Source organism: Dendrobates tinctorius, unplaced genomic scaffold (genome assembly GCF_039654945.1).
Source record: "Dendrobates tinctorius isolate UK_male_01 unplaced genomic scaffold, ASM3965494v1 ptg000011l, whole genome shotgun sequence".
Lineage (NCBI taxonomy): Eukaryota > Metazoa > Chordata > Amphibia > Anura > Dendrobatidae > Dendrobates > Dendrobates tinctorius.
In genome coordinates, this window is record NW_027361679.1 from 122,353,772 (window position 1) to 122,366,322 (window position 12,551).

The window sequence follows — 12,551 nt, forward strand, 5'->3', positions numbered from 1 at the left end:
GTGTGTGTACGAGGTGTACGGAGCGAAGCCGCGTGTGTGTACGAGGTGTACAGAACGGAGCACTGTGTGTACAGAGAAGAGCTGCACGTGTGCGAGGTGTACGGAGCGGAGCCGCGTGTGTGTACGAGCTGTACAGAGGGGAGCCGCATGTGTACGAGGTGTACGGAGCGGAGCCGCATGTGTGTACGGAGCGAAGCCGTGTGTGTGTGCAAGGTGTATGGAGCGAAGCAACGTGTGTGTACGAGGTGTACGGAATGGAGCCCTGTGTGTACAGAGCTGAGCTGCACATGTGCAAGGTGTACGGAGCGGGGCTGCACGTGTGCGAGGTGTACGGAGCGGAACCACGTGTGTGTACAAGGTGTACGGAGCGGAGCCGCGTGTGTACGAGGTGTACGAAGCGGAGCCGCGTGTGTGTACGAGGGGTACAGAGCGAAGCCGTGTGTACGTACAGAGCGGAGCCGCATATGTACGAGGTGTACGGAACAGAGCCCTGTGTGTACAAAGTGTACAAAGCTGAGCCATGTGTTTACGGAGCAGAGCCGCGTGTGTACGAGGTGTATGGAGCAAAGCCGCATGTGTATAAGGTTTACAGAGCAGAGCCATGTTTGTACAAGGTGTACAGAGCGTGGCTGCGTGTGCATAAGGTGTACGGAGCAGAGCCGCATGTGTACGAGGTTTACGGATTGGAGCCATGTGTGTACTGAGTGGAGCCGTGTGTGTGCGAGGTGTACGGAGCAAAGCCGTGTGCACGAGGCATACAAAGCGGAACAGTGTGTGAATGAGGTGTGCGGCGCCATGCGTGTACAAGGTGTATGATGGAGAGCATTCATACCTCCCAACCGTCCCAGATTTTTAGTGTCTGCCCACCTGCCCCGACCGGGAGTTTACTTTTCCCGCGGACACAGGAGTATACGGTGGAGCCCCGAGGAGCACTAGAAGACTCGCACGTGACATTCCATCGGAAGTGACGTGCTGGAAGCTGACCAGAGGAGATTGTTATGGAACCATGGAGGCACTTCAGGGAATGCTTCAGATCATCACATATCCTCCTCCGACAGCGCGGACAGCGGGATCGCCTTGGACTCGGGGATGTCGGCCATGTGAGTGGATCATAATATGTCCTGCACCAGGAGGCTCAGGTGGGCACTACAATGTGAGCCGGGCTGGTATAGTATCTTTATAGAATCTTTCTTTCCCCTCTTTCCTTGTCTTTCTTTCTTTCTCTGTTCTTTCTTTCACTTTCTGTTCTTTCTTTCCCTTCTTTGTTTCTCTCTCCCTCTCTGTTCTTTCTTTCCCATTTCTTTCTTTTTTTCTCTCTTTGTTCTTTCTTTCACCTCTTTCTTTCTCTCTTTGTTCCTTCTTTCCCCTCTTTCTTTCTCTCTCCCTCTCTGTTCTCTCTTTCTTCTCTTTCTTTTTTTCTCTCTCTGTTCTTTTTTTCTGTCCCCTCTTTCTTGCTCTCTGTTCTTTTTTCCTTTCTCTCTGTTTTTTCTTTCTTTCTCTTTGTTCTTTCTTTCTCCCTCCTTTCTTTCTCTCTCTCTGTTCTTTCTTTCTTTTCCTCAGTACCAGTCAATGTGCCCACAGTACCAGCCACTGTGCCCATAATGCCAGCCACTGTGCCCTCAGTACCAGTCAGTGTGATTAGCAGTGCTAAATGGGTGTGGTTGGTGCATGGACATGGGTGTGACTAGTTGTGAAATGGGTGTGGTCGGGCGGCCGGTAACCAATCATCATAGTGGCTGTCATCTGTTTCCATCAACTTTGTTATATGTGGGCAGTGGGCACCTCTAGTAAGGTGGGCACGAGATGGTGGGTCTTGTCGCCTCTGCCTCACACATAAGTTACTATGAGGTGTACTTTATTCCTGCCACATTTCTTTCTTGGCCTACTGAGAGAAATGTTTTGACCAGTTGAAAGCTATACAACCTGAGGATTGTGCATGTGTACGCTGCCCGCATGTAGTAATATGTGTCTTTATATATATATATATATATACTTACTCCGATCCCTATATAAACCCTGCCCCTCCGACCGCCATCCACTTTCCCATGCTCCTGTTCCAATCCTGGGGCCTTTTTTGTCCCCCCTTGGTCCTCCACATGCTGAATATCTGGGACATGACTAACATTGCGCATTGTGCGCTTGTTTGTGGCCAGATGCAGCGTCGTGTCCAGTGTGTGAGGAGACGGCGACTTGTCTGTGGCGTTAACCTCTCTGCTGCCATGTTGGGCACAGCCTGTGACGAGGAGCGTCTCTTCCTGTGTATCTGGCCACAGGCTGCACATTGGAGGCTGCTTCTTCTATCTGGGGAAGTTCATGAAGCAGAAGCCTCTGTGTGACTCATGTGAAGTAACTTGTCTGACAGGTCATGGGTCCAGGTTAGCAGGTGATTGCACACTATTAGCTGGTTTCGATGTTAGGTACAGGTGAGTCAGGACTAGATGTTGGGTGGGAGCCTTCCAGTATTTGTAAGGCCTCTTGCACACGCTGAGTGTTTGGTGAGTTTTTACCTCAGTATTTATAAGGCCTCAAGCACACGCTGAGTATTTGGTGAGTTTTTACTTCAGTATTTATAAGGCCTTGTGCACATGCTGAGTATTTGATGAGGTTTTACCTCAGTATTTATAAGGCCTCGTGCACATGCTGAGTATTTGGTGAGTTTTTACCTCAGTGTTTGTAAGGCCTCGTGCACACGCTGAGTATTTGTTGAGTTTTTCACTCAGTATTTGTAAGGCCTCATGGACACACTGAGCATTTGGTGTTTTTTACCTCAGTATTTGTGAGGCCTCGTGCACACGTTGCGTATTTGCAGAGTTTTTTTACCTCAGTATTTAACCCCTTCCCGCCCCTTGACGCACCGTATGCGTCATGAAAACTAGTGACTTCCCGACCCTGTCACATGATCGGGGGCCCACAGAGTCTGAACAGCCCGGGGCCCTGACTACCCTTAATCCACCCCTGTGCAAGACAGAGTCCCCATGACTCCAGACCACACCGCCCCACCAGCACAGAACCACAGCAACAATGGCCGCCACACAGCACCACACCAAATGTGATGAGCAAAGAAACTGACCTCCATCGAGCTCTTCAGTGAGAGCAGAAATGGACTAGACCCATTACTTTGCAGTCTCCTGCTAATTAAAATCACCTGTGCCAAATGGGAGGAGTGCACATCCAAAGAAAAAAAAAAGGACAGATCATTCAGTATGCAGAAAAAAAAGAGCGAGGACAGCCCCTCCAAAAATCAAGGGGTGTCTTTTTTGTGTGTTTTAGGTGAACAGGTTTTCTCCTTTTATTATTTTATCAGGAGGAAAAGGCCATCAAGTACACAAGTCCTGGCCAAGCGCTCTGACTGAGGGGGACCTGACTGGAAGCAAGGAACTGACAGGTACTACACAATAGCACATGATAAATACCCCCACTATATGTATATACAACCGTGCCATACAATCAGAATCATCCAGCAGGCATTCTTCTCAAGTAATGATAAATGTGTGTTTTATTGGTACAGATTTCCCAGAAAAAACGATCCAACCTATTTCACCCAGAGGAGATGATGAAAATAAAAGACTTTCTTCACTAGAGCAAGGTTATCAAATTCTTCCCTGGCTTACAGTGCTTTACACTATACTTTACTAGTAAACAGTATTATCGGTAACTAAGCACTGAATCATAAATTAAAGCTGGTTTCCACTGAAAATGTTAACAAGTTCATACTTTTTATGAAATCAGAAATTAAGATATTGTTGTTTTAGTTGGGACAGCCATTCTTGCAAAGGTAACTATGACACTAGTCACAACCCACAGCTAGGCCGTGAATCAGCGCAGTCAGACATTTCGGGGTCAATACCAAAAGAACATGTAGTAAACCAAGGGAAAATATGAAGTCGTAAGTCAGGTCACATGCCAGCATCAGAATGCTAGAGAAATAGTGGATAATCAAAGGGGCAATATTAAACAGGTAGTCTGAACACGGCCCAAAGGTCAGCAGCAGAAGAAGATCAGAACTTACAGCACATGGTACAGGCGAACACACCAGAGAGCACAAGCTTAGAACAAGATTTTGACTGGCAATTATCTGGGTCAGACAGTTCACCTAAATAGCAGGGCAATTACTAAGAACATGGAGCACCTGTGGAAATCTCTTCCCCTTCCAGTCAGATAGGTCAACTGAGCTGTCAATTAAAGCACCGACAGCTCAGCACGCCCCAGCACAGGATGGAATGAAAGAGCTGTCCATCACAGAGTCCCAGACATTCTGAGCGGAGAAATCGTGACAGTAACAACATAAAGGCCAGCTATATTGGTTGCCACCTCTGGATCCATATGTGTTCCCATTGGAAATATACAGCTTTTCAGCTGCTCTTTATTGGTGCAACTAGGTGTGACCTAGTACAGTGGGTATGGAAAGTATTCAGACCCCTTTAAATTTTTCACTCTTTGTTTCATTGCATCCATTTAGTAAATTCAAAAAAGTTCATTTTTTTTCATTAATGTACACTCTGCACCCCAGCTTGACTGAAAAAAAGCCAGAAATGTAGAAGTTTTTGCAAATTTATTAAAAAAGAAAAACTGAAATATTTTATGGTTATAAGTATTCAGACCCTTTGTTCACACACTCATATTTAAGTCACATACTGTCCATCTCCTTGTCATCCTCCTTGAGATGGTTCTACTCCTTCATTGGAATCCAGCTGTGTTTAATTAAACTGATAGGACTTGATTTGTAAAGGCACTCACCTGTCTATATAAGACCTCACAGCTCACAGTGCATGTCAGACCAAATTAGAATCATCAGGTCAAAGGAACTGGCCAAGGAGCTCAGAGACAGAATTGTGGCAAGGCACAGATCTGGCCAAGGTTATAAAAGAATTTCTGCAGTACTCAAGGTTCCCAAGAGCACAGTGGCCTCCATAATCCTTAAATGGAAGAACCTTGGGACCACCAGAAGTCTTCCTAGACCTTGCCATCCAGCCAAAATGAGCAATCATGGGAGAAGTGCCTTGGTGAAAGAGATAAAGAAGAACCACAAGATCACTGTGTCTGTCTGAACTCCACAGATACAGTAGGGAGATGGGAGAAAGTTCCACAAAGTCAACTATCACTACAACCCTCCACTGGTCGAGTCTTTATGGCTGAGTGGCCCAATGGAAGTCTCTCCTCAGTGCAAGCTATATGAAAGCCCGCATAGAGTTTGCTAAAAAACACATGACTGACTCCCAGACTATGAGAAATAAGATTCTTTGGTCTGATGAGCTGAAGACAGAACTTTTTGGTGATAATTCTAAGCAATATGTATGGAGAAAACCAGACGCTGCTCATCACCTGCCTAATACAATCCCATCAGTGAAATGTGGTGGTGGCAGCATCATGCTATGAGGGTGATTTTCAGCTGCAGGGACAGGACAACTGGTTGCAATTGAAGGAAACATGAATGCGGCCAAGTACAGAGATATCCTCGATGAAAACCTCTTCCATAGTCTGGACCTCAGACTTGGTCGAAGGTTCACCTTCTAACAAGACAATGACCCTAAGCACACAGCTAAAATAACAAAGGAGTGGCTTCAGAACAACTCTGTGACCATTCTTTACTGGCCCAGCCAGAGCCCTGACTTAAACCCAATTGAGCATTTCTGGAGAGACCTGAAAATGACTGTCCACCAACATTCACCATCCAACCTGGAGAGAATCTGCAAGGAAGAATGGCAGAGGATCCCCAAATCCAGGTGTGAAAAACTTGTTGCATCATTCCCAAGAAGACTCATGGCTGTACTCACTTCAAAGGGTGCTTCTACTCAATACTGAGCAAAGGGTCTAAATACTTATGACCATGTGATGCTTCGGTATTTTTAATACATTTGCAAAAATTTCTACATTTCTGTTTTTTTCAGTCAAGATGGGGTGCAGAGTGTACATTGATGAGAAAAAAATGAACTTTTTTGAATTTACCAAATGGCTCCAATGTAACAAATATTGAAAAATTTAAAGGGGTCTGAATACTTTCCGTAACCACTGTATAAGATCCCTACATTTAGATCAACAATTACCAGAACATATGCATACTTATCAATATTTTATCACACCCCCCAGGAATTTTCAGGCAGCACTCCTGTTCTGCATAGGACAGGATTTAAAGAGCACAAAACAACCCCCTTTTTAAATAAATTGTCATAAATGTTGCATAAAAATAAAAACATTGATTAAAAACATACAAGTCTTCGAGGTGTTACTGATATCAGCACTTAAAAAGAAAAACTTTTTTTTTAATTCTGCAGACATTAATGGGCTGCCTTCTTCTTTGGAGGTTCCTATCTCTAGTGGTCCTTTCCGTAATGTTGGCTTATCCCGAGCAGCTCGGACACACAGGCTACGCAAATTGCGGACACCAAGCAAATGCCGGGAATGTAACAGTTATGTGTACTTCCAAGGAGCTGAATGTGAGGAGGTAAGAAAAGAGATTTAAACATGAGATGAGCACCTTTTTCTATTTAAAGGAGCTGAACTTTGTTAGGAAAGTGAACGCTAAAATAACAAGCACAGTAAGAATTCACCCTCATTGGAGCCAGCACTGGCTTTCCGCTGCTGCTCCGGTCTTGATATTTAGGATGTAGCAGTGATGTCACATCAACAGCTCGCATTACCTCTGTAGCTAGTCACCGAGCTGATCATTTGTGTTGAGGTAGAGAGCACGAATCACTAAGCTCAGTGATTGGCTGCAGCGGCAATGTACCTTGTGAGCCGTGACTGAGAGCTGGCACTAGACGCAGGGTGGGTGAGAACATGCTATGTTTGTTATTTAGGTATGTTACAGCATTTCGGGTCCACCTTCCCAAAAGCAAACAACCCCTTGTAGTAAGCAGTTTGCAGTGGAGAAACATTAGGCCACTGTAAAATTTCGGTAGCTCAATTTTCGATGAAGATTTTCATCTCTGCATGTGAATGAAATTTCATGGCACTACATCCATATCACTGCTACTATAATACTCAGTGGATTTTCCAGAAGCCAATTGACAGTGTATGTAAAGTGTAGGAACCTACCTTTAGGACTTATTCAGATGTCCAATATTCTCATGCGATTGCTATCCGTGGAATAAGCCTTAAGTCTGAAATCAGATGCTCTTTTTCGTGCATTTTTTTACGCAACACACAGGAGTGGACATAAAAAGTGCAACGATCCTAAGTTTTTCGTGGAACAGAAAATTTGACAAAAAACTGGCAATGAAATGACGTGTGATTCCTGCCATAACAGCTGATCATAGATAGATCCCTTCTTGATCATGTGGTTGGCAGATGAACTTTTCAGTAAAATAGGTTGCTCTCTTCCTTAATCTTGCATTAGGGCTCATACTCAAATTGTGAGAGACTTGCACGATTTTCATGCAAGTCTCTCACATGAAAACCTGGGACTGCCGCCCGCACTCAGACCGGAGCGTGCGGCTACATGTATTTCCATGCAGTCGCACGCTCCGATCCGAGTGCCAGCGGGAGTCCCAGGTTTTCATGCGAGAATCGTGCGAGTCTCTCGCAAGTGGGTATGAACCCTAAGGAGAAGATTATCAACAGTTGCCTAAATTCTACAAAATTTGTTTCATGTTAGAAGAGTAAAGTAAATGGAAAAGGCACAAATGCTAATCTTTTTTTCATTGCAAACACCCCATGTTTCTCTTTTTTTGCTCAGTGTTCCCTTGCTTGCCACAAGAAGTGTTTGGAAACTCTGGCAATACAGTGTGGTCACAAGAAATTGCAAGGACGATTACTCTTGTTTGGCAGGAACTTCTCAGAGGCAGCAATGAGATCTCCAGATCACGTGCCTTTTCTCGTTCGAAAGTGTGTTTCGGAGATAGAAGTTCGAGCATTAACCATGAAGGTGACAATAATCACATGATGATTTTTTTTATGTTAGACATCTAAAAGACATAAATATACCTTCTTTATTTAGCAGTTGTAACATAAGATATTAGTAGAAATGTCTGTTTCATCTGTTGATGGTTTTCATATAAATACTAAAATGTACTGATGTGATGATCATCTTCGATTGCCCATTAGGGTATATATCGTGTGAACGGGGTAAAGACTCGGGTGGAGAAGCTATGTCAAGCATTTGAAAATGGGAAGGAGTTAGTTGAACTTTCTCAGGCCTCACCGCATGATCTGAGCAATGTTCTGAAGCTCTATCTTCGCCAGGTGATGTATATTCAGACATCGTTTTTTCATTATTCAGGGTCCTGTTTTTCATTTTCCACTATTACAAAGCCAAGTCTAGCTCAACCAATCTTACATTAGAGACTTCATGGAAAACTAGAGGAAAAAAGTCCAGCTTCAGTTTCAGAGAGTGTTTTAGGTTAAAAACTCTCTCAAATGAGTTCCATTATTGTTATTTCTCCTGCTAGTTGCCTCACTACAAAGCGTTGTTCATGACAAGCAGGTTCACTAACTTTTAATAACCCAATTCAATATATTGACTTCTTCAGCTCCCTGAGCCTCTGATGCCATTCCGTCTTTATAACGGTTTAATGGGTCTTGCAAAAGAAAGTCTTCGTGATTGTGACAGTGGCAAAGCATCCAGACTTGAGGACAAAGGGTCAGAAACAGAGCCAGAGGCCCTGGCCATGGTGGAGAGACTGAAGGAACTGCTACAGGACCTGCCTTTTGAGAACAGGGTCACACTGCAGTATTTAATAAAGCATTTGTGCAGGTATGTCTTCAGTACGGGAGTAAAATAAAAAGTCTAGAATATTTTAATTGCAGATCTTGCATTTCCATCTTGTGTGTTACCGTAAGGCCACATTCAGTATTTGGTCAGTATTTTACCTCAGTATGTGTAAGCCAAAACCAGGAGTGGATGATAAATACAGAAGTGGTGATGTGTTTCTATTATACTTTTCCTCTGATTGTTCCTCTCCTGGTTTTGGCTTACAAATACTGAGGTAAAATACTGAACTTGTGAATGTGGCCTAATGATGATGTTTAGGTTTAGAATGTAAATCGTTTTTCCCTTAGTCTTGTCAGCCGCATGACATATGGGAAATTTCTTTGCCCTGTGAATTGATAGGCCTGATTCATGCACCACTTACACTTAATTAATCAGGTACATCCCATGCATCCTGGGGCTGGCGCACACTTCTGTAGTAAGTTACACCTACAAGTAGTTAGTGGTGTAACCTATGAATATGACAAGTGTGCATGGCCACACCCCATCCTGCCCATGCTACTCACATATTGGTGTAGCAGGCCAGGAATGGTTTATAAACACCAAAAGTCGCTGTTATGATTGTGTAACAACTCACACGGAAACTAGAAACTACAACTGACCCAGCTGGTTCCTGTACAGACTAGAGATTCTGTCCCCGCAGTCCCTAGAGGTTCCTACGTTGGCTGGAATTGACCTAACAGTCCAACCTATGGCAGCTCGAACCTATGCTGCCAGAAAGGACTTCAAATGCTTCACGTTCTTCCTAAGGAACCGGCGGGTAGAGCAGAGTGTGATTTATTTACAGAAGGGAAGGAGTGATGAGGTAGAAAGAAATCCCAAAGTGAGTTAAAACAAGTCTCAAAATACAAAATGAGAAGATAAGGTACATATTCCTTGAGAGTATGCTGCCTACTTCTTAAACAAGAAACAGAAGATGGGTGCATGGGGAAAAGCATAATCAGCAGACAGATAATCCCTAGATGGTGTTTCATTGGCTGGCATAAACAATGGCAGGACATCCAAATGAGAATATCACCAGCAGGAAATATCAGCAGGGGAAAAGTATATATCACCGCACCCAAAAGCTGATAGGGCAGACAAATGAAAACATCTGTTAATCTGAAAAGACAATGCAAGGATAGCATATAATAAACACCCCCCAAAAAAGGTGTAGCTTCTGTGGCTCAGCAGGTAGATAAGCCAACCACAAAACACATGATCAAAGGTTTGAACCCAGACGCATGATAGTTGCAATATTTTTTAAGGTGTTTACACTAGACTTCTCACGTATGCGCCTTAATTAATCACCCTCTATGACTTCATCCCCCTCCAACTCATTGTGCAATTTTTTGTGTAATTTTTTAATACTGACTAACTAGCAAAAGGGGAGGGCGTCTTGTGCTACTGACGTGACTAAGGGAAAACATATGCAACACAATGAACATATAAAGGTTTCAGCTTTATGTCCTTTATCAAGCAAGACAAATCTATTGCTATTTATTTTTGTCTTGCTTAATAAAGTCCAAATTGCCAAAATATTGCTACATTGTTTTGCTACTATTTTTGTCTTTTAATTTGATGGAATGAATAAAAGATGAAGTTTTAACCTATCTCTGAAGCCTACTTGTAATGCCTGCTGCAGTGCAGTAGCACACCACCTCCACCAGGGGGTGTGGGTGAAGGAAAATAGGTACTCTCACAGTGAAACCACAGAGCAGCAGGCAGGAGCCACTAGGTGGCGGAAGAGTAGTCAGAAAAGCCCGGTCAGCAACAGAGAGGGAACGAAGTACCAGAGGTCACACCAATACACGTGGTCAGAAACAAGCCAAAGAAGTCAGAGCCGGTCGGGAGAAGGAAAGCCAGAGACGGAAGACAGTCAAACAGGTCAGGAGACAAGCCGAGTCAAATACCAACAAGTCACAACACAGAGGGCAAGTACTATGACGAGCAAAGTCTCAGGGGAAAACAGGAGCTTGACATAGGTAAACGGGCAGGTTATAATGGGGTCAGCTGCTCAAGCCAGAGACAGGAACTATAACTGATGCTGCTTGCAGATAACAGTGGACTGAAATAGCCAGACAGATCCCAAATGAGGCAGGGAAGATTAACCCCCGCATGACCATCCCGGGGACAGAATAATCAGAAACAAACCCCGAAGTGGATCATAACAGTACCCCCCCTCTCAATGGGGGACCACCGTACCCCTAGGTTTCCCCGGATACTGAGCATGAAAGGCCCGGACCAGCCGAACCACATGGACCAAGCGTGCTGGTACCCAAGACCGGTCCTCCATACCGTAACCTTTCTAATGGACCAGATACTGAAGTGAACAGCAGAGCATCCAAGAATCCATGATCCGTTCCACATCATACTCAGTCTGATCATCCACCAAAACAGGAGGCGGACAAGACGGAGAGTCCCCTGAGGAAGAAACCCACGGTTTCAAAAGAGCCTTATGGGTCACATTGGGGATCTGCAATGATGGGGACAAGCGCAGGTGAAAGGCAACAGGATTAACTACCTCCAAAATTTTGTAAGGTCCAATAAACTTGGGGCCCAGCTTAGCAGAAGGAATCATCAACCTTATATTCTTAGTGGATAGCCATACCTTATCCCCAACCTGAAATTCCAGCCCCACCACCAAAAAATTTAAACTTGCCTAGAGCCTCCCCAATGTTCCTTTGGACCTCTCCACAGACCTCCCCCAAACGATGAATGATCAGCTCCTGGACACCCTAAATCCAGCTGAGAAAATTCACCAAAATGAGGGTGAAAACCATAATTGCAAAAGAACGGGGAAGTACCAGTGGGCACAGGGTCTTAAATTGGTTAACGTGGTGGTCCCTTGAGATAACACGGCCCCCACTCCCATCTCCAAGGTGGGAGTGATTAATGCGATTATTAAATACAAATTCTGCCAACAGTAATGAAGAGCACAAATCATCCTGACGAGACGTGGCAAGGCACCACAAAATCTGCTACAAAGACTGATTGGTCCTCACAGTCTGACCGTTGGTCTCCGGATGATAGGCTGAAGAAAAGGTCAAACTGATACCCAGCCTTTTACAAAAAAACCTTCAGAATTTAGACACAAATTGCACCCCTCTATCAGAGACAACACTCACAGACGCACCATGTAAACGCACAACATGCTTGATGAAAAGTTTTGACAAAGTTTCCGCATTAGGCAGCCCTGCCAATGGTGCAAAATGCGCTTGTTTGCTGAACCTATCCACCACCACCCAGACCACGGCTTTGCCATTAGAAAGAGGAAGATCCGTGGTACATGATGACCGTGATTTGATGGACAGCCCCATCCAAAAAATGCCTCCATTCTTCAAAAGCCAATTCAATGGCTAGTAACTCTCGGTTACCCACATCGGAATTCCTTTCAGCAGAGGAAAACTTTATAGAAAAGAAGGCACAGGGTCTTAAATTGGTTAACGTGGTGGTCGCTCGAGACAACACCGCCCCCACTCCCACCTCCAAGGTGTCCACTTGCACGATAAATAGCTCAGACAGATCAGGTTGAATCAGTACAGGGGCAGACATAAAACATTCTTTTAAAGAAGAAAATGTCGCTAAAGCTGGAGCTGACCAGTTTTTGATATCAGCCCCCTTGGAACTTAAATCAGTGTGAGGTTTAACCACCTGTGAAAACCCCTTGATGAATTTTCTATAGTAACTGGCAAAACCCAAAAATCTCTGAAGCCCCTTGAGATCTTTGGGTTGCACCCAATCAACAATAGCCTGTAACTTTCTAGGGTCCATGCGAAACCCCTCAGCAGACAAAATAAACCCCAGAAAGGACAACTCTTGCAAAAAAATTAATACTTCTCCAGTTAAGCTAAGAGAGAGTTCT

At 44.4% G+C, this 12,551-nt stretch overlaps 1 protein-coding gene across 1 annotated transcript in view; it reads left to right on the plus strand.

The window, feature by feature from the left end:
- The window catches only part of ARHGAP45 (Rho GTPase activating protein 45), a 170,918-nt gene that overhangs the window by 140,436 nt on the left and 17,931 nt on the right, over positions 1 to 12,551 (plus strand). Inside the window, exons 15-20 of the mRNA XM_073547080.1 lie at positions 3,305 to 3,385; positions 3,509 to 3,586; positions 6,273 to 6,442; positions 7,676 to 7,864; positions 8,044 to 8,181; positions 8,469 to 8,692. Of these exons, the coding sequence (XP_073403181.1) occupies positions 3,305 to 3,385; positions 3,509 to 3,586; positions 6,273 to 6,442; positions 7,676 to 7,864; positions 8,044 to 8,181; positions 8,469 to 8,692 (880 nt within the window). The remainder of the gene's footprint in view (positions 1 to 3,304; positions 3,386 to 3,508; positions 3,587 to 6,272; positions 6,443 to 7,675; positions 7,865 to 8,043; positions 8,182 to 8,468; positions 8,693 to 12,551) is intronic.